Source organism: Diabrotica undecimpunctata, chromosome 8 (assembly GCF_040954645.1).
Source record: "Diabrotica undecimpunctata isolate CICGRU chromosome 8, icDiaUnde3, whole genome shotgun sequence".
Classification (NCBI taxonomy): domain Eukaryota; kingdom Metazoa; phylum Arthropoda; class Insecta; order Coleoptera; family Chrysomelidae; genus Diabrotica; species Diabrotica undecimpunctata.
Window position 1 is genome coordinate 34,726,419 of NC_092810.1, and position 22,243 is coordinate 34,748,661.

General features: G+C 34.2%; 1 protein-coding gene across 1 annotated transcript in view; it reads left to right on the forward strand.

The window, feature by feature from the left end:
- Nucleotides 1-16,580: 16,580 nt before the first annotated feature.
- LOC140447417 (uncharacterized) overlaps nucleotides 16,581-22,243 on the forward strand; it is a 54,408-nt gene continuing 48,745 nt past the window's right edge. The window contains exon 1 of the mRNA XM_072540057.1: nucleotides 16,581-16,953. Coding sequence (XP_072396158.1) covers nucleotides 16,865-16,953 — 89 coding nt within the window. The 5' untranslated portion in view covers nucleotides 16,581-16,864. The remainder of the gene's footprint in view (nucleotides 16,954-22,243) is intronic.

Below are 22,243 nucleotides of genomic sequence, written 5' to 3' on the forward strand. Positions count from 1 at the left end.
GTCTCATTAAATGATCGACATTTGTATTGTTTTCGTTATTTCTGTACTTTTTTATTCGTTGTAAAGCTATATCATTTCTAGTGTGTCTAACTGTTCTCCATGTCAAACAACAATGTGATTTTAAGGTTTAATGTAATATCTCTATTAATGAGAATTTTCTTTAGTTTATACTTGTAGTATGGCTTTAAGGTAGTATGTAGTATGGCTTTATGTACACAGCAAATCTGTAGAGTAGGGAGGGCGACTTAAGTTTCACACCACTTAGGCCACAATTGCCCCATTGTGAATCCTCCCAGGGAGCTGTCACCCTTAGCTCATTGTCCATCCTGCCATTTCTAGGAAGGTGGACAAGTCACCAGGAGACATCTCTATTATGTGGGCCAGGACTCGCCGAACGCGTACTCTCGTATTAACGATAACTCCGGGCATTCACATAGGACATGCTCTACAGTTTCGTCTTCTCGTTCACACTTCCTACATAGAGGTGTGTCTGCTAGCCCCCGTGTGTGGAGGTGTTTGCTTAGTTGACAATGACCAGTTAAAAAACCAACTGTCAAACGTAGGTTTTTCCTGGCCATTCCCTGGTTACTTAGTTTTACCCTGGCAAGTTTACATTCTTGCCCTTCTTCCCATCTTTTTACGGTTTGCGTATGGGAGTGACATTTGACAATTTCCGCGATTGTTGTAGTTGACCAACCAAAAAGATCCCCAGGTCCTAAGAGTCTTAGGCCTGTCGCCTTCCTAGTTAATTGGTCAGCAATGCGGTTGCCTTTATTCCTATTGTGTCCTTTAACCCATCTCAGGATGATGGTATTACCATCCGAAGCGGAGTTAGTGATTCGTGACACTCCATTACTAACCCTGATGTGACACGTGGTCTATTCAAGGTTAGTAGCGCTTGTCTGCTATCTGTGCAGATCATTATAGTTTTCCCTGCTATGCATTCTTGGGTTATCTCTTTTGCGGCTATGGAGATGCCAGTCAGTTCTGTCTGAACTACGCTGGCATTTTTGCCCATACCCCACTTTATTCTTAGGTTCAGTGATCTGGAGTATATCCAGCATCCTGAGCCTTCTTTCATTTTGAAGCCATCGGTGTATATGCAATAGGCATTTGCCACGTTTGTCTCGAGTCTAGACAGTTTAATTCCCAGGTATTTTATTTCCATTACTTGTTTAATACTGATGCCATCAATTTCTATTTTACATCTGGTTGGTTCTTTGCTGACTACTATTGTTTTAGTTTTCTGAGATGATATTATCATATTAAATTCTTTTGCTCTTATGTTAAATCTGTGGACCAGTCTTTGTCGACTATCTTCATCTTTTGCTATTAATACTGCGTCGTCTGCGTAACAGAGTATTTTTATTTCTTTGTTTCCCATTCTGTATCCTCTTCTTATGTAAACGCTTTTGATGATTTCATCCATGATCAAATTGAAGAGCACGGGGCTCAATGAATCCCCTTGTCTTATTATGCTGCCTATTTCTATAGGTTCTATAAGTTGTCCATCTATTCTGACTTCCATTTTGTTGTTTTGGTAGATGTTTTCGATAGTTTTCTCTTGTTTCAAAAGAATCAAAACGTATTATCGAAACACAATGACACAAGAGGGGATGTCAAGCTTGTCTCAAATGTCAAAAGAAAAAAAAACTTTTAAAATCTCTCCAAAACTCTAATAAATTTTACGATAACCCATTTTGCTACTTCCAAACAACGTAGACTAGAGTTAATTTACAAAAATGTTTAGGTTCTAAATTTATAGGAAAAACAAAAAAAAAACTAAAAATCTATAATAATTGAAGCCTTTTTATTAGACGGTATACCTATCTGAGGAGATTGCCGACCTTGTCTCTAAATCTACGAGCTGCCACTGAAGATCATATATCTTTTGTACCTTGTTGAACGGCATAAAAGCATGAACTCTCAAACAGAACAATATAAAAATCATTGAGAGATTCGAGACGTAGTGCTATAGACGAATATTAAGAACAAGTTGGTTTGACTGAGTCAGAATGAAGCAGCGAACAGTTGATCTTCTTTACTACGATTTACCGTGGCAGCCGTAGCTTAGTGGCTGTGTTACTGGCTTAACAAGCTGGAGGACCCGGGTTCGAATCCTGGCACCGACAAAATTTTCAATTTCTAATTTAACTGAGCTACTGCCGTGCTTCGGAGGGCACGTAAAGCCGTCCGTCCCGGCTACGAAAGTAGTCATACATCCTGGAAGAATGGCTTAAATCGATATTTTTACCTCTACCAAAAAACAACAATCCCAAATCATGTAATAATTATAGATTGATAAGCCTAATGTGCCACCCTTTAAAGATTCTCTTGAAAATTGTTCAAAACCGAATTTATAAGAAATGTGAGGAGCAGATAGATGAAACTCAGTTTGGCTTCAGAGGAGGCATGGGTACAAGAGAAGCATTATTTGCGTTGACGGTACTCTTGCAGAAATGTCGGGAATATAACAAGAGTGCATATGTATGCTTCATAGACTTTAGGAAGGCCTTTGACCGAGTGCAGCATATGAAGTTAATAGATGAATTAAAAAACATCAATTTAGACAAAAAAGACATTGAGTTTATTAAGGCTATATACTGGAACCAGAAAGCAGTAGTAAAGGTGAACGATATAGAAACAAATAATATACCGATTGCGAGAGGGGTTAGGCAAGGATGCGTCTTGTCTCCGACGCTTTTCAACGTGTACTCACAGGTCATATTCAGAAAAGCCTTATGGGAAAGAAAAGAGGGAATAAGAATTGGTGGAGAAATCATAAACACCATGAGATTTGCAGATGACACGGTAATTATGGCTGAGAGTATAGAAGAACTACAAACTTTACTAGATGCAATAAATAGTGAATGCATTCAAATGGGACTTGACATCAACACAGATAAGACCAAATTTATGATAGTATCAAGGAGTCCAATAAATAATGAACAACTAACTCTTGGTGGACAGCAAATAGAGAGAGTGACAAAATATAAATATCTGGGAGCTTACATCAACACAGAATTAGATCCAGACCAAGAGATCCGGGTACGAATAGAAATGGCAAGGGCAGCGTTCTTAAAATTCAAACAATTGTTCTGTGACAAAAATCTGAATACTGCGCTGAGACTGAGGTTTGTTGAATGTACGTCTGGTCGCAACTATTGTACGGGGTAGAAACATGGACACTAAAAGCGCAAATAGTTAAAAAGATTGAAGCCTTTGAACTTTGGATATACCGGAGAATGTTGAGAATTCCATGGACTGCCAGGGTCACCAATGAGGAAGTGCTGAGAAGGATGGGTCGAGACAAAAAATTGTTGAGAACGATAAAAGTACGCAAGACTGCATACCTTGGACACATACTAAGAAATAATAAATATAGTCTTCTGCAGGTCATCATGCAGGGTAGAGTCGATGGCAAAAAGGGAATAGGTAGAAAGAGGAAGTCATGGCTGCGAAATATTTGAGACTGGACAAACATGACTGTAGACGAATTATTCCACGTTGCAAAAGACAGAGAAGCTTTTAAAAATGTGGTCGCCAACCTCCGTTAATGGGGACGGCATAGGAAGAAGAAGAAGACCTTAGCCAGAAGGTTACACGAACTTACTTACTTACTTACTACGATTTACCGTCTTATTTGGACGACCCCTGGGTGGATCTCGACGTTTCGTTTCAGTTATTTGTAGTTTCTTCTGGATAAGAGTGGATATTCTTATATCTTTACATAATTCATATCAAAATTATTTTCTTTTGTATTCTTAACCCTCAACTGGTATGATGGGTCAATATTGACCCGACCAAATTTAGTTTTATAATTTAACCAATATTGCAAACGGCGCACGGGACTGGCCAATCATGAATTCTCTTATTTTGTACGGTACTCTCAGTTGACCTCTGATTATTATGCGTGCGGGCGACTGTTTTCCGAAAACACAATAATTCGGGCCAGATTTGACCCAGTATAGCTTTAGTGACACTATTTTTGTTAGACTGTTTTACATAATGAACCGCCGCAACAGACCTCTTACGCAGCAAGAACTTGAAGAAGAGGCTTTAAACGCTTATATTAGTGACTATTCGTGTGATGAGAGCGAGTTAAGCGATCATGACAGAGATTCAGTGTTAGAGGAATCAGGAAAGGAGCAAGCTGAAAATGAAATTGTTCCAGAACAATCCGATACGGTTGAAAAAGATGAAAAGGAAGAATTAGAGGTAGCAGGGCAGTATTTTTTTAAAAAGAATAAATACAAGTGGTCAAATATATCTCCAGTCTGCGGAAAAACTCGAAAGGAAAACACAATCAGAACACGCATACCTGCGGTGATAGGTGATGCATACAGAAATAAACCAGCCGAACCAGTACAATCATGGAATTTGATATTTGACGATCATATGCTAGATATTATAATGGAACATACAAATGAAAGAATTACTTATTTGACAATGTCTCACGCTGATAGGGCACTAAACTGTCAATTTACAAACCATGTAGGAAAAGCTGAAATGAAAGCCTTCATTGGTCTCGTTTTACTGTCTGGTGCTTTTAAATCAAATAATGAAGATGTAAATTCGTTATGGGCGACAGATCTAACAGGTCGCGACATTTTTCGCGCCACTATGACACTAAAACGTTTTTGTTTCTTATGCGCTGCGTTGCGCTTTGATAATAGTGTCACAAGAAATGAACGAATCCAGAATGGCGACAAACTTACCGCTATTTCAGAAATATTTAACCTTATGATTGCCAACTGTCAATCAAATTATGCTTGTGGTCAGTTGATGACCATTGATAAAATGCTGGTGGAGTTTAGGGGAAGATTTCGATATAAAATGTATATGCCGAATAAACCGAATAAATATGGCATAAAAATAATCTGTTTGTGTGTTGCTAAGACACATTATTTATTGAATGCGTTTATATATGTTGGAAAAGATGATTGTCCCAATCCGAAAAAATTATCCATTCCCACAGTTAACGTTTTACAACTTATACAGCCTATTGTAAACAGTAATAGAAATATCACCGCTGATAACTGGTTTTCATCAGTTGAATTGGCAAATGAATTAATAGACATGAAATGGACTAACGTATACCTACACATACAGGAACATTGCGAAAAAACAAAAAAGAAATTCCCCCTGAATTTTTGCCCCGCATAATAAAGACCGCCCCGCTTTGTCAACAATTTTTAGATTTACAAACGATCTAACACTCCTATCATATGTGTCCAAAAAGCGTAAAGCTGTCATAATGCTGTCTTCACTACACCATACAGCTACAATCGAAAATAATGAAAAAAAACTTCCCGAAATTATAAATTTTTATAATTCAACAAAAGGAGGAGTTGACAGCTTGGACCAAAAGTGCGACTGTTATAATGCAGGTCGAAGAAGTAGACGTTGGCCACTGACGATATTTTATCGAATGATAAATAATATGGTTGTACATGCTCACGTTATTTATAACAGTGCTGTAGGTACTAGTAAGACAATAGACAGGCGACAATTTATTATTTCTTTACGAAGAGAACTTATCAAGGACCATCTTCAAATGAGGGTTGAAATAAGAAATACTCTAATTGATCTTCGAGGTATAATAAGGCGTTTTATTGGACTACCTGCAGAACAACCCAGACAAGATAATCCCCATGACAAGAAAAGACGGCGATGTCACATGTGTTCTAAAGCGGGCTTTCCATTTGTGCAACTACGCATGCATAATAGCCGCATGCGGCAGCCGCACAATAGAGGCATGAAGACGCAAGAAGAGAGGCATGCAGAAAATCAGTGCGCACGAGGTGGTTGCAATTGTGCGCGTGTCTTCCGATCTGATAGCGGGAGACATATGCATCTATCTGCCTAATCGCGGTTTGAAGCACATGTACCATTTTAAAATGGAGTGGTCAAACGAAAAATGCATCGAGTTTGTCGAAGACTATCGCCAATTTACATGTCTTTGGAAAGCATCTGACAAAGATTATAAAGACAGAATTAAAAGGGGTGACGCTCAACAATATTTAGTTGATAAATATAAATTAGGAACTAGAAAAGCAGTGAATAACAAAATAAAAAGCTTCCGGTCATACTTTCATCGGCTTCACGCTGAATACAAAAGAAAACGAAGTGGAGATGGAAGAGATGATGCACCACCAGAGCCGAACTGGTTTCTTTATAAATATTTACTATTTATTCTGGATGGTGAAGAGAATCGCTCCGGCAAAGAAACGTTAACGACTCAACGAGAGACATCATCAGAAAAAGAAAACTGTGAGGAGGATGAGGTAAGTTTGTAGTAGAACATTTCATTGTATTATTTAAGCAAACAAACCTTTTAATGAAAGTTTTTTAATATGAATTGTTGATAAAAATCTCTGTTAAGAAATCTGTATAGACGCTTTATAAAAAAAAAACAGTAAATGTTATGGAATCGTATTTAATAGTTTAGGTAATAATTAGTGCAAATTCTACAAGGAAAATAGTTTATTACAAATATACGTCTTGCCAAGGTACAGAACCTTCATGAGACATAAAGTATTTCATAAAACCGTCTCTTATTTTTTTTGCTTCTCTTGTGGCATTTCCTCCCGTCTTTGCAGTTTGTAAATTGTAAATTGTAAATTGTAAAAAGGTTTGTAATTCCAGTGTCGCCTAAAATGTCTTTTCTCCATTTTCCGTGTACCAAATTTCCATCTACGTCAGAGTCAAGAGTACATGGAGGGCAATAAAGGTGACGTGATTGACGACTTTGTCGCAAAAAATTGTGGATGCAAACACATGCAAGCACCACTTCTTCAATGGTATCCGTCTTCAGTTCAATCGGTGTTCGAAAAATTCTAAAAACTGATCTGAGTAATCCAAAAGCATTTTCTTCTATGTGCCGAGCTCGTGACAATCGATAATTAAACACTCTTTTAGGGGATCCTTTCAGCAAATCAGTTGCATAAGGTTTTTGAATATGTTTTGTTAATGGAAACGCATCGTCTGCGACAAAGACGTATGGTAGAAGAATATCAGTTCCTGGTAATTCTTTTTGCTCTGGTAAATTGAGTACACCATCTCTTATCGCAGTATACAAAGAGCTATCAAGAAAAACCCCTTCATCAGACATTCGTCCTGGTTGTCCCACATTTACGTATCGAAAACAATAATTAGCATCAACAAGTGCAAAGAGAACTATACTAAATGTTCCTTTGTAGTTGTAATAAGAACTTCCAGAATTTGGTGGGCATTGAATTACAACGTGTTTCCCGTCAAGGGCACCCAGACAATGTGGGAAATGCCACCTTTCTTGAAACTGTTGAGCAATTTCCAACCATTTTTCTTCTGAGGTAGGAAGCTGAAATAAAAAGTGCCATTAAAAGATCACTTGAATATTTGATACAATAAGAAAAGTTTAACTTTAGCAAAACGTAAATCTACTAAAATTAAATTATTCTATTTACAGAGTCAACAGGACAGAGATAGTCATCGCGACAGTGATTTTCAATCAGAACCGATCTTTGATTCGCCTCCAGGAACACCAGTAATCCGTAAAGCTGAAAATAATGATATTATTCGTAAACAAGGTCCGTCTAAAAGACTCAAAAGTACCAAACCATTCGAAGACACACAGAATAAACCTGCAGAGGAAGCTGTCGCATTATTAAAAAACGTTACCCAAAATATAAAAAAGAAAGACCAAATTTCCTCTTTTACCGCATACGTTGAAACTATAATCCGGAACTTGAAAAACCCTCGCACACAGGCAATTGCACAAATGCGAATAAACTCTCTTTTATTTGAACTAGAAATGGAAGACACTGCCAAGCGGTTACTAACACTGTCAAGCGGTATCAAACACTTTCACCTGCAGTGGTAACTCCTGGACCAAGCAGCAGCTCTACCATTATTTCTGTTTTCTCACCGCGTACTGAACAATCCGAAAATAGCTCCCTCGATGGGCAAAATACATAAACACAATAGTGGATGCTAGTGCGGCAAGTTTTCATATAAAAGATTTTTTGAACTTTTAAACAGAATAGCAAGCTTAATGTAGTTTTATGTTTTAAGAATGGAAATTAAATATGAAATAAAAATATTTTACAATAATTACAATTACATAATTGTTTTACCTATACATATTCCTGTAGAACTTTCACAACAGCTAGAGCTACATCTTTTATTATGCGAGAGATACTTCGGGTTGAAACTTTAAAAGTGTACATTAAACTCGCGAAGCTATCTCCACTCGCTGCATACCTCAAAAATATTGCGAGCCTTGTCGCCGCTGGAATTGCTTCACGAAAATAGGTGTTTTTTTTTACATATTCTTGGGCCAACCAGCGTCAAAAGTAATTCAAAATCAGTAGGTGACATCCGAGTGAAATTTTTAAAAAGAGAATTTTGCGCCAGCCTTACTTCATCCATGATACTCAAAGTTTCTTTCCTTCTTTGGAGAAACGGGTTCATCCAGTATGAATGCTTCTTTCGTTTTTTCGCTGAATATTATCATTAACAATAATTAGTACTGCCGCTGCAATTGTAACAGCTTGTTCGTCACTCGCCATATCTAGGTACACTAAAAAGTTCGGTACACGCAACACGCAAGTTGCAAGCAGGTAGCATGCATCTGTGCAAGCGCATAAGGTAGGTATGCAAGGCGGATGCGTAGTTGCATGCGCAGTTGCACAAATGGAAAGCCGGCTTTACGACAACAAACATCTAAAAATGTGCTCAGAATGTACTAAGGGTATTTGTAAGGAGCATAGCATTGAAGTCGTGAAACGTTTGCAGTGTGCGACGGATTAAGTCTTCAAATCATTTCAAGGTACAAAATACGATAGACTTTTTGATTAAAATTCGTAATGTTTTATTTCCTTTTTTACAGGATGAAAAAAAAAATAAGTTGGAAAAAGGAGTACCTAATATATTTAAGTTTTTTTTAATATTTCAATTATTATTTAGTTAGTTTTCTTATAACCGTTGTACAAGAAATACAATGTTAATGAATAATTCATAATAATAAGGTACATATTCTGTTTTCATTTATTTTCTTGTTTTATATGTTTTCTAGAGGTTTAATAAATAAAATAATCTAATTATAAAATAACATACTTATCTTGTGTATTTAAAATGGTGTAGGTTTTTTATTCGTGGGTCACCATTGACCCAGCATACCTTAAAAAGATAATTAAATCACCATACCAGTTGGGGGTTAAATACACGAAATATTTTATCTTAATTATACGAAACTAACAGGTATATATGTAAGTAAATACCTCCTCAAAGAGGTAATAACTCGGGCAGTATAAATCTACAAAAAAACGAAGTAAAAATTTGTATCACAAAAACCTGCAAATACTACACAAAATAGGAAGTTATCAATAAGATGTTGTTTTGTATTTTAAATAAATAAAAAATACAGTTACCCAATGACAATTTGTTTCTTTCGACAAGAAAAATAATATCAATAACAATGCATTGATTCATGTTTCGATTCAGTCTTTTGTCATTTCGTTAACTGAATCAATTATTCACTTACATACACCAGATAAGAACACAGTTGGTTTAATGTGGTTAAATAATCAATTGTTATATCGATGTAATGGGGGCTAGACCCTCATATATATCGGGATTGAACTACACCGACTATCAATGACCATCAGATGTATGAATAAATTTTATTATGATTACATATGTCAATTTAATGTTTGTAAATCACGAAAATAGTTATTTATTGTACAAGACGATAAAATTGTACTTCATCTTCGAGAGCGTTTTTTAGCGTCGAGACGTCAGTCGAGACGCTAATAATTATGCTCGAGAAGATAATGCGATTTTATCGTCGTGTGCAATACAACATTTTTTTCTATAGCAAGACTTCAAGTTCAGGTGAAAAATATAATTTCAAAGAAAATTGTAATTTTTAGCACAAAAATCGCAATTGTGTTGCTCCGTTGCTAGGGATATGAATCACTCTGTATCCAATATAAAATCAATCCAGTACCTCGAATCAAGTGTTTAAGCAAACGAGTACAAGTTGTGATGCTCCAAAAATAGATATTTCTAATAAGGTTAATTGTAAAATTTCAGTTGTTTTTAATCCTTAATATGTTTGAATTTGTAAATTTTATTGAATCAAAAAAAATGTTAAAACATGTTATCTACTCTTGCTGTTAAAGTGTCACTTTATCTACCCTTGCGGTTAAAGTGATACTTTATCTACTCAAAACAGTTGTTATAGCAACACTTTAACATTAGCTATGGAAAAAACATTATTTATTGCCGTTTTTTTACAAATTAATATTTTAAATATTATAATTAAAGTGTGATGGTCTTACTAAGATGTATTCTACAAAAGAAAAACCTGACATTAATTACAACTGCTAAAAACAAGACAAAGAATATAATCATAAATTTTTGACGAAGTAGAAACCGTAGACTACAGATGCCTCAACTGGACATACAACCATAAAAGTTGAGTTGTTTTATATATATATATATATATATATATATATATATATATATATATATATATATACATACATACATATATAGAGAAAAATGACCTAATATTGGATACATTTTTTTCAACCGCTACTTTTTACAAAAAAATAATTCTAATTTTGTTTTGTTCTTAGTAATTTATTGGTATAACTATCTAATATGTTCTGGTAGGATTGAAAAAACTCTAAAAGATACCTGAAGGCGATAATAAAATGTTAATAAAAAAACCCAAATTCGACAGTTTACAAAATAGTCGCCTAATATAGGATAGGTTATTCGATATTAGGGAAAAGCTTATTTTATGTACATGTACAATGTAAACTATATATTATTTATTTTGTTGATTACAAAATATCAATTTTATTTCAGTAAATGATATTTATTATTCTGAAAGGTACAAAAATAATTAATACAAGTTAATAGTGACTATCCATCCATACAAAATTCGCAAATGAAATTAATATTGCCTTCATCTCCACCGCAAGCTTCATGACATCATCTGTAGCATTTGCAGCAGCGTATCCATTGTTGTCCAGCTTTGTCAGAAGAAAAAAAATTCAATGCAGTAGAAGCATTGCACATCCTCTTCTTCTTGATCCATGTCATCTTCAGAATAAACAAACGGTATTTCTTGCTCAGACTATTCTTCAGATGAATCTGAAGAAACGACTTCTGTTTTCCTTTTTTTTGGGATTTAATTTTTTGCTTGGGTTTTTTGCGTAAATTAGTATCAGCGTTTATGTTTTCTTTAATTTTCTTTAACTTTCTGCATGTATTAGAGCCATTTACCACTTTCTTAACACCGCTTGCAGTTTTAGGCGATAGTGCTTCTTCAAGAGCTTTTTTATAAGGCGATCCACTAATTAACGCAGCTGCACCAGAATTCTTTCGTTTAATTCCCGATGGACCAGGCAAAACAGGCAAAGCCTTTAAGTCAGTTGGTATTACAAAATTGCTCATTTCATTAATCCTGATAGTTATTCCACCAGGTTGAACAGAAATGTTCTGTAGAATGATAATGTGTTTGGGCTTCTCAATAGTATTTGGAGATTTATTTTCGTTGTTACTATTCCTATCAACAAGAGAAGTTTCTAACTTTTCATGGATTGCAAAATCTTGGTCACGAAACAAATGTCTATCAAATGGCATAATGCCACATTTTTGAAAACCATGCAACGAGATTTCCATTGATGATGTCCTTAAATAAGCTTTTCCAAACAAACCAGCAATCTGGTACGGGAAAATTGTTCTACCAGGATTATTTCTTAACCAGTTTTCGATTTGTTGGCAATAATATGTCTTTAAAGGTCCCATAAAGGCTACATCTAAAGGTTGTATCTTATAAGTTGAGTGTGGTGGTAGGCATATTACAATGATATTATTTTCTCGAGCCTTATTAATGACATCCAAGTTTCTTGTGTGCGATTAGTGACCGTCTAAAATTAAAATGACAGGATCTTTGGCGGATGGCTTAGTATAGAAAATAAGATGATCCATCCACTGCGAAAATAAGTAGGATTGAATCCTTCCAGAAGAATGATATCTTCCAATTGTTCCAGGAGGGGTTCCATCCATCAATTCTGTTTTAAAATTTTTTCTCTGGAAGATCATCATTGGGGGAATGTAATGCCCATTTGCATTCATACATATGGCAACTGTCACAAGTGAACCTTCCGAAGTTGTTAACGCTCCAGTTTGTTTTTTTCCTTTTAAGCTTGTAACTTTATTATGCCTGTGTTAAACAGCTGTTATCCCGGACTCGTCAACATTATAAATCCTGTTTGGATAAAATTTTATCTTTTTTAGTTCTGGTTCCAGGATATCATAAAATTTCTTAAGATTTTCTTTAGTAAATCCTTTGATTCTAGAAGTAGATACACCTTGTGGAGTTCGAAAAGAAATAATCTTGTTACGCTTTAAAAAATTACTTAGCCATTTTCTCCCTGCAGTAGCCTTCGAGTTAGAAAATGGATGTGGCAAATTTTTAGCCAAAGCCAACTGAAAGGCTAAACGGCGAATGTCTGTTGAGGTTAAACCATAAACCTCCTTTCAAATTCCAAGCAGTATTCAACCAACCCTTTTTCTAATGCTTCGGAAAGAACTGGCTTACGAACAAGAGTTGATTTTTTAAGGTATTCCAGTGGATTTTCTTTCTTATAATAATATTTTAATGTAGCTTTTGGTACGTCGCATGCTTTCGCTGCTTTCAAATATCCCATCTCCTTATTGAGTAGGGCCGAAATTGCAGATCACATTTGCTTTCTTTTTTTAGAGGACATTCTGTAACAAAAACGTTCTTCAAGATACATAAAAAACGTTCCTTATATTGGATATCCAATATTGAGAATAGAGAGAATTAGGCACATTTCTAAATTACATGTTAGGATTTTTACAAGATAAACAGAAAAAGATTTCATGACTAAAACTACATGAATATGTCAACTTTAACATTCATTACACTACCGATTAAAAACATTTAAATTTCTTATCTTCTTCTTATTTTCAGCACTAAAACGAGGTAAACTCAAAAAATGTAGGAATGTGCGTTTCAATAAATTTGCAAGTATACTAAGATGGTCGATCTTTAGATTCTACAGCGAGCTCTACGTTAAATTTTGAATCATAGTCTAGCCATCTGTGGATAGATAGCACCTATTATTCCATTTTTTTTTAATAATGAGCTATCCAATCCAATATTAGGCGCTATCCTAATATTAGGCGAATTTCCTCTATATATACCTATATCATCATTATTATCATTATCTGCGTGTTTACATTTCTGCCCACGATGGTCTATTCGCTTTTCTGTCCATATTGTACCGGCTTGTTTCCTTATATCATAGTCATATCTCAAATTTGGACTTCTTCTTGGTCTCTTGCCACCTCTTCGATACCACAGTGTAATTCTAGTGAACCATCTACTGTCAGTTCTTCTATTCTTGTCAATCTCTCTTTGTGTGCCCAAGCATGAATCGCTTCATTGAACCTTGAGTGACTTTGAGTTTCGCTATTATTTCTTTCTTTACTGTCCAAGTTTCGCAGCCGCATGTCATGATTGGTAGTATACACTGATCGAATGATTTTTTCTTCAGGTTAGATAAATAGATAGATTGTTTATTTGACTGTAAGTTACAACAAGGTTTACAGCGAGTCAAAACTAAAATTATAAATATTAAACATTACAAAAAAAAATGGAAACAATACATTAAAAATATTTAAAACATTAAAATACATAAAAACGTACAGTATAGACATATAATTAAAATAAAATTTGGTTATGTTGCAGCTTGGGCATTTACAGATACACTCTCGTAATATTCACTTAATGTAAAAGGACACTTGGTCACATGGACACAGGTGGAGTGACATCCTCGATTTAAATATAACATTTCTACCAAATGATGCCCAAGCGAGTTTCAATCTTCTGTTGGGAGTAAGGAACCAGATTTATGTATTAATTGTCCCAGGTATACATACTCGTCTACTGTCTCAAGTGCAGTGTTGTTTAATATTACATCTTGGACATCCACTAGCTCGTTGTACATGGTTTTTCTTTTCGTCAAGTTCATTTTTAGACCAACTTCATTGCTAGCTGCATTTAAGTCGCTTATAAGTTATTGCAGTTGTGCAGGAGTATTAGCAATCAGAACGATGTCGTCTGCAAATTTTAGATGGCTGAGGTATTCTCCATCAATAGATAGGCCTTTGTTCTACTAGTTCATTTTGCTGAATATATTTTCTAGAGTTGAAGCGAAGAGCTTTGGTGATATTGCGTCCCCTTGTCGGACGCCTCTGGTCGTGGGAAATTCTGAAGTGTTTTCATAAATTTTTACTTTAGCTTTTGCTTGTCTGTATATATTTGCTAAATGGCTTATGGATAATATGATTCGGGGTACTGAATCCATTTCTGAAACCAGCTTGCTCTCTTGCTGTGCAGCATCGAATGCATTCGCATATGTGTTGTTAATGATCTTTGTGAATATATTGTATATGATTTTAGTAGAAAGGCCTGTAGTTTTTGATATCCTGTTTGCTACCTTTCTTATGAACGAGAAATATGTTTGCTGTATTCCAGTGGTCTGGTATGCATCTTGATCTTGGGTAGGTCGTAAATATGCTTGCTAAGATTTTCCAGGTTTTTTTACCACCGTATTTAAGCAGTTCCACTGTTATGCCATCTATTCCAGCTGCTTTACCGCTTTTCATTTTTGTAATTGTCGATTCTACTTCTTCCGAAAGGACTTTTGGTACATCTTCTTGGTTGCTAATTGTTTCTTCAGGTGTTTCAGGGGCTTTGTATAGTTCGCTGTAGAATTTAGTCACGAGTTGTATTATTTCATTTCTGTCTGTTACTCTGGTGTTTTCGTTTGTTAGAGTAACGGTTTTCTTCTTCTTAGTGCTTTTCTTGATTTCTTCTAGTTTTTTTTTCTGTTTTCGATTGCATTTTATACCAGTCGTTCATTGTATTTTCTTATGTCTTCTTTAATACTTTTCCTTATTGTCTTACAAAGTTCTGTTTATTGTATTCTTTGTATGTTTCTACTTACTTCCATTTCCCTTCTTTATTTTAGCATTATTTTGATTTTATCAGATAGTTTACTATGTTCATTTTGTTGTTGCGGGCCTCCGGTTTCTTTGGCATTATCAAGGATGGTTTGCATTAATTAAGAACTGTCGATTCCATCACGTAGTCTTTTATCAATTTTCCTTTGGTGGTGAGTTTTCTTTTAGATTGTTAATATTTATGCCGTTTACTGTTGGTTTTGTGATTAATTTTATTCTTTCTCGTTTCAGATCTATAATAATTTTTGCTCCGATTAGTCTATGACCGCTGCCTGTTTGAAATTTATTTATTACACTGGCATCTTTTATTATAGCAATCTTGTTAGAATTAAGTCAATTTCGTTCTTAGTGATTCCATTTGGTGCTACACAAGTCTATTTTATGTTCGATTTTTTCTTAAAGAATGTACTTATTTGCAATAGGCATGTTTGGGTAGTGTGCAAACTGAATCAGTCTTTCTCTCCTTTCATTTCCCTCACCAACTCCATACTTTCCATTTCTCTTTCCCACTTAGACATTAAAGTCACCAATTACCTAAATACTTAAAGTGACTTTTTTGTTATTTAATGTTTTAGTTAGGTATGTTGCGATCTGCGATGATAATCATCGACTGTTAATTATTCTTGATGTAATTGTATGCGGTAGAGATGCATTTTATGTTTACGGGGGATTTTTCTGCCGAAGTTTTACTAATGTCATGTTGAAGTGAAATTTCACAAGTGCTGATGTGTGGATCCTCAATAGTAGCTAACAGTAGGTAAAATCATATTTCTGTTCTTCACTTATAGCAGTTTTGATTCTTTAATTTTATTCATGGGCAACTGACCTAGAAAGAAAAATTCCTTTTTAAATACCTGTATGCTGCTCCTTATGTGGAAAAAATGTGTCAAAGAATAATTGCACCGAAGTGACTCATTATAAATCTCCTCCAAGATCAAGAATTAACACCCCATAGAACCTTCTTCGGAGCGCTATTAGTGTAGCGCTGGAGAAGACCATAGGGGAAAAGGAGTTAGTACGCTTGTTTAGTATGTAAGTACAATAAGAGAACTATCATTAATAAATCGTTTGTGTCTATTCATTGCCGCAGAAAAAAGAGACTTCACAGCAAACGAGGACAAAATTTATGTGAATGGACAAATATGTTATAAATAATATAATAGCTTATAACCTACTAAGGACTAACAGGTAGCTACAGTCTACAATAATTAATTCATTATGACATCCAATATATCGAAATTAATGGATTTGTTTATCCAAGTTCATTGTATTACCATTTTGTTTTTTAATGGCATTTTGTATGAGTGCGCTGATCTTTGAAACGGCAATTAAACAAAATATTTTTAAAATTGCTGAAAAATAAGATTAGTTTATTTAAGTTTCTAGGGTCCAGACGACGTTGTAATCTTAAATCAATATAAATTTGCTTTAAAAAATCTTCCTCATTTCTAAGAACTCGTGCGCATTCAACTGATATCAGCCAATCAGCCTATAAGTAGTTCCTCACCAGTAGGTCAATGGAGTGTTAGCAACGATATTGACCCGAAACTTAAGACTATTCTACTGGTTGACTAGTATATGCTCCACAGAATAGTAAATTCGGTTTTTGGAACGTAAAAGAGCAGGACATTTGAATTTAAAAACCTAACCTACTAAAAAACGGAAAGTTGTTTACAAATAGTCGTTGAAAGAGGATGAGAGCAAGCCGAGAGTTGTTTTTTTTTCGGCATTTGATAAATTATCGAGCAGGAAAGGCAAGGCGTTTAATTTGATTTTTCGATGAGAAAAGTGACAATAGTTATGTGTGACAATGAATATGTATCGAGGAAAAAGCGCAAAACAAAAACAATTTTACTTAGCTTCACTGCTTTACGATTCCATCGACGACAATAATCTAAGGTATGTATGCACTTTTTTATTATTTTTTTGTGTAGAATATTATTTTTGTGGCAGTAAATTACTTTTTATGTGACTATGGTTATTTATTTATATTAATATGTTTTTAAAACGACATCTTTTCATTTGTTTATATATAGAGTTTTTTGTTTATTACAGTAATAAATATATCCGTATTAGTTTGTAGTTCTTTGAGAACATAATAAGGGCACAAACATTTTGAAATCAGGAAAAATTGTGTTGGACATGTCTTTAAATTATTTATTTGGGAATAAAAAACTATTTCTTTATATTATTAGTGTTTTAAGATCAAATTAAACAAAAGTAGGTACACACCTAGATTGGTAAATTATATTTTTCTTCAAAACACAAATCTTTACTTAATTATGAAAATCTTTGTTTTTTTGTGAGATATAAGTACATTTAAGGGTAAACTTCAAAAATATAGATATCTATGTACATGGTAATGACAATATCTTGAGTTTTTTACCTGTGGCATATAGGAAGCTAACAATTTTTTTTGTTATAAGTTAAAGACAGATAAATTCTATTTAAAAACTACAAAGATATTTTTAAAAGCTTGATTTGGCCTTAATAAACTTGCTGATCACTAGATAGATACCTCGGAAGTTTTTGGGAGACCAATAGCAGTGTTTTTAAATTCAGGAGGCCTATTTCGTGGGCTTACTGCAAAAATATGTTAAGTCCGTAATTGTTTGTTCCAAGAAAATGAACTTTTAATGTTTACTGTCTCATTACTAAACTATTAATTTCTTATAATTATTGTATAGCATGTATTAACAAATTCCTCCAGTCTTCAATATCTTCATCACTGTTAGTTGAGGAAGGAACTTTGTCTACCACTGATTTCAATGTTGGCAAAGATTTGCACCAACTGTGAAATTCTTCTGGGATGTCTCCTTTATGACACAGTTGTAGCAGGCTATTTTTTTTCTTCACTGTTATTGGAAATATTTTTTAATATAAATTTGAAGGGTTATTTCTTCAAAAGAGTTTGGAAGAGTTTTACCTAATACTAGAATTACTTTGAACTCTGAAGTATGGTCATACCTATACTGAATTATTTCTGGTTTACTTTTTTCATGTTTTAGGCACTTGATTTTGAGCCAATTTACTGTGCTTCCTTCTGTATTTTCGTTCCTGTTTTTTATTAACTTTGTTTATAAATCTGTAAGGTCTTTGAAATCTGAAAAATTCATCTGACGAACATTACTTATAGCCTGTACTTTTTTTGTTTCGGACACATCTTTATCTAGCAATTCTAAAAATATTAAACCAGTCCTGAATTTTATAAACAGGATATTTCTTTGCCTTTTCTATAGCACTGTGCATGCTGTCCACCTCCATAAAGGTGTGGCCACTTTCGAGGAACTTGTGCTCTATAATTTCTAGGTTTGAAGTTTGGTCTAAATATAAAAACAGTGCTGCAACATTTTGGTTGCGGTTTTGTCCGTCATAGGTATCAGAATACAAACAGCTGCTTTGTAATATAGTTAAGTAAGCAACTACCTATTTCTGAACTGCCTATTTTTCCTTGTAACTCTGTCCATCCATAGCAAAAGGCATTATTTGGTTCACATAGCTCATAAATGGTAAAATTATACATGCATACTTTAAGACTGTAATACATAGCACTTATGTCACTCGAAGGTATTTGTAACATTGATTGCAAATCAAAGGTACCTACAACACAAATACCTTATGCTGCAGACATTTCCCCTTATCAGCTGCTTTCGCATTCAAACACTCCTCCTTCCGTATAATGTGTTGTATATAGTCATTTTCTAACAGCTGCTTCTCCGGGCCCACTTTTAAGGAATTATATTTAGTGCAAAGCTGTCATTGATCTTTTTTTGTCTTATAGAGCGACAAGTTGTAATTGGTACAAAAAATCCTCCTATACTTAAGTAATTTCTCTTACATGTTTTAAATTTTTATTTAAACATTCTTGTTTATATAAATTGTACATTTTCGTAATGCTAAGTTAAGGGGTGAGGTAGAAAAGTTTAATTTCTTTTCTGGAATAATGAGATTCCGTGGTAGGAAACTTTTCTATATGATTTTTCACTCTTTCTATACTTTCTTGGACTGTCTTGTTGTGTGGAGTCTTCTTACCTCTATTGTCTAGTCCAATAAACAGTTTTCCCTCTCCCTTGCCTTTTTTACATTGCCTTGCCTTACCAGGATACATACCCGGATTTTTTGCACATCAATATTTAAATAATAAATTTTTGTATCTGTTTTTTCTTTCATTGAACTCTCTGTTCGCACCCTTCTCCTTAAAGGTGGTATACTTTCTGTTGTTCCAAGAAGAAACTCTTTTTGTTTCAAATATTCACTATGCCAAAAGTTGTGACGAAGTGATTTCCTAAGTTCTTCTGAAAAATGTGCATTGCACTGGAACCAGCTTTTTTCGCAGTTTGATAACTTTGGTGTCTGGATTCAATTTTCTGTTTTTTCTTTAAATTTCTTTTCCATTTTGAAGGTTCAGCTTTCTTCCATACCTGCCTCAGTACTTGAGACATTTTCTTTATCACTACTCTCACTGTCTGATGAAGGTTCGTAATGTGGATATATTGAATTGAACAATCCGAGTCAAAATCTTGTACTTCAGGAATAGTCGTGATATCTTTAGTGAGCACTGGGGAAATCGAACAACTTGGACCAGCAATAATAATCTTTTGTTGTTGAAATAGAACCAAAACAAGAGGAATTGTCTGAAACGACAGAATTATAAATTTAACATCCTATTAGTTCCATAATTATACTAATAAGTCATTATCTAACCTTTTACTTAGCTTCTAGCCAAAGTAATTACCTACTAAACTGGCAGGTATTCATTGATAATAATAATTAGTAGTAAATATCAGCAAGAAATAGATGTAATAGATCTTTTCAAATAAAAATACATAATTTTGACCAAACACAACATCATTTTTAAGAAAATTAAAAATAATATTAGAATTCACTATAAAATACATACATACCCAAATTATGTATTCTAAAGCCATTAACACTAATTTTTCACCTCTACTTTTGCCACTTGTCATCATTTTTATTGACTAAAAAACTGTAAAACTTAGCAAAGTAACACTTGAGGTTTATTCGTTACAATAAATATTTAACACAAAATAGTCTGCCAAAACAAGTTAACTGTTTTAAAGTTGTAGATCAGGTCGCTATAATTATTTAACTTAGGAGAAATGTTTTTGGCATTAAATTTTCCAGAAGAGGTTTTTGGTGGGTTCCAGCCTCAAAAGATTCTCACTTTCGTGTTTTAACAGTTTCTTACGTGGAATTAAGTAGTGTTATTGAGGTCTAGATATTTCAGATTTTTTTAATAGTAGAATGCTAAAAAATGACACATTTTCAACAATTTTTTTTGTATCTCATCCATTATATGTTGACGGTTAAATAGTGAAACCTCATAAGTCAAAATTTACAACTTTTTGGAAGAGCAAATAAACTTTGATGATTACTTAATCCATGTTTTTTCTTTCTTAGTATTTATTTAATTATTACTTTGAAAAAAACATTTCAAAACATAGTTTTCATGAATCTGGAGCTTTGCCAGAACATTTGGAACAATATTTTCAATCGAAATCCTCAGAAAATTAAAAATGGCCAATTGTTGACTTACGAGGTTTTGACATTTAACCGCCGATATAACGATCAAACTTTTTTATTTTATTATAGAACATTTGAAGATTACAAAAAAATTATTTTCTCACCATTGTTCCTGTATTTTGAAGATAGCGCCAAAAATATTTTGTTTAACAATTGAGGCGGTGGCTATAAGAAGGGCCTATCTGCTAAAAGTGTATTTTGAGAAACGAGCATTCAAAAATTTAACATCCATTCCTAAGGCGAACCAACACTTGCATTTTTAGTTTTAATAATTTTTGATCCATTGATAAAATAATAGAGAACACCTTTATAAAATATGTTCTTTTTTTATTTTCAAATGAAGACTTGTTACTTAAACTGTTTGTTCGGGCTGTTAGGCCGTTGTCCTCTGAGATTAGTTCTCAACGTTTCGCCAACACTAGGGGTTGGCATCTTCTGGAGATGTTACTGCTTCGCTTGTAAGCCGAAACTTACAAGCGAAGCAGTAACATCTGTGGCGCAATTCCCCACAAGAAGAATTAAAATGTCTAGAACTTTAGACCGTGATCTACGCCACAAATTCAGCTAGTTTTTTAAGTACTAGGTGCCTTAAAGAGTTGGCAGTTCGCTATCAAGAAAAATACCCATTAGCTGTGACGCTCTAGAAAATTCTTGTTATGTAGATGATATTTTACATGGTGCAAATGATAGCGATACTTTGAACAAGACTTTCTACGAGTCTAAATTCCGCTAGAATCTGAATGGGAATCAGTAGCCTATAGATTGTCTCAAAGTGACTAGTCTGTACAGGGTAAATGCACAACATCGATGCCATACTTCTTTGCAAACTTGTATTAAAATAAACGTCACTTCTTACTACTTAGCCTAATCCATCTTTTGTGTTGAGGGTAGCTTAAGTACTAATGCCCACTAACGACCCTGCCTGGCTTCCTTCTGTCAGTGGTTCTCAAACATAAATAACATTTGCTACGACATACTTGGGTTAAATTAAAATAAAATAGAAATTAAGAAATGCCTTTTATTTATGTCACACAAGCAGTTTGTTTTTAATTCTACAGTATGTGCTAGCGATACAAACCATTTGTTTATATATTTAAATAAAATCGAATAAAATAAAACTAAAATATAAAGAAACATTTTATTTATGTATTGTTCCGTTCAAAAGTTAAGGTAGTAACAAAACGTAGAAATATCCGAAAATAAAACTAATAAATAAGTTGAAAATAAAAGAAGTCATTGTATTTAATTTCGTGTGTAAGTAATCGTAATTGTACACCATTATATTTAGTTCCTTTTTCTGTCAATCGCTATATCATTTAGTTTCTGCTTCACTATCATCATTATCATTATTATCGTCACTGTCATCACTATCTCTGTTATTTATATTTATAATAATTGGTTCGATATCATCCAACAAATTGTCAATTTCCCACATTTTTTTTCTGTTGCTATTACGTGGTTTACGTAGTTTTTCCATTTCTCTGGCGTAGTGACCTGGTACGCTGCTGTAATTAAATTTCGCATTTCAGCTTCTTTAAAATTCGCGTTGCGTCCAGCTATATTATACCGTTTCACTTCACTCCAAACCATTTCGATGGGATTGAGTTCACAGTGATAGGGTGGGAGCCTCAGAATCTTCACATTG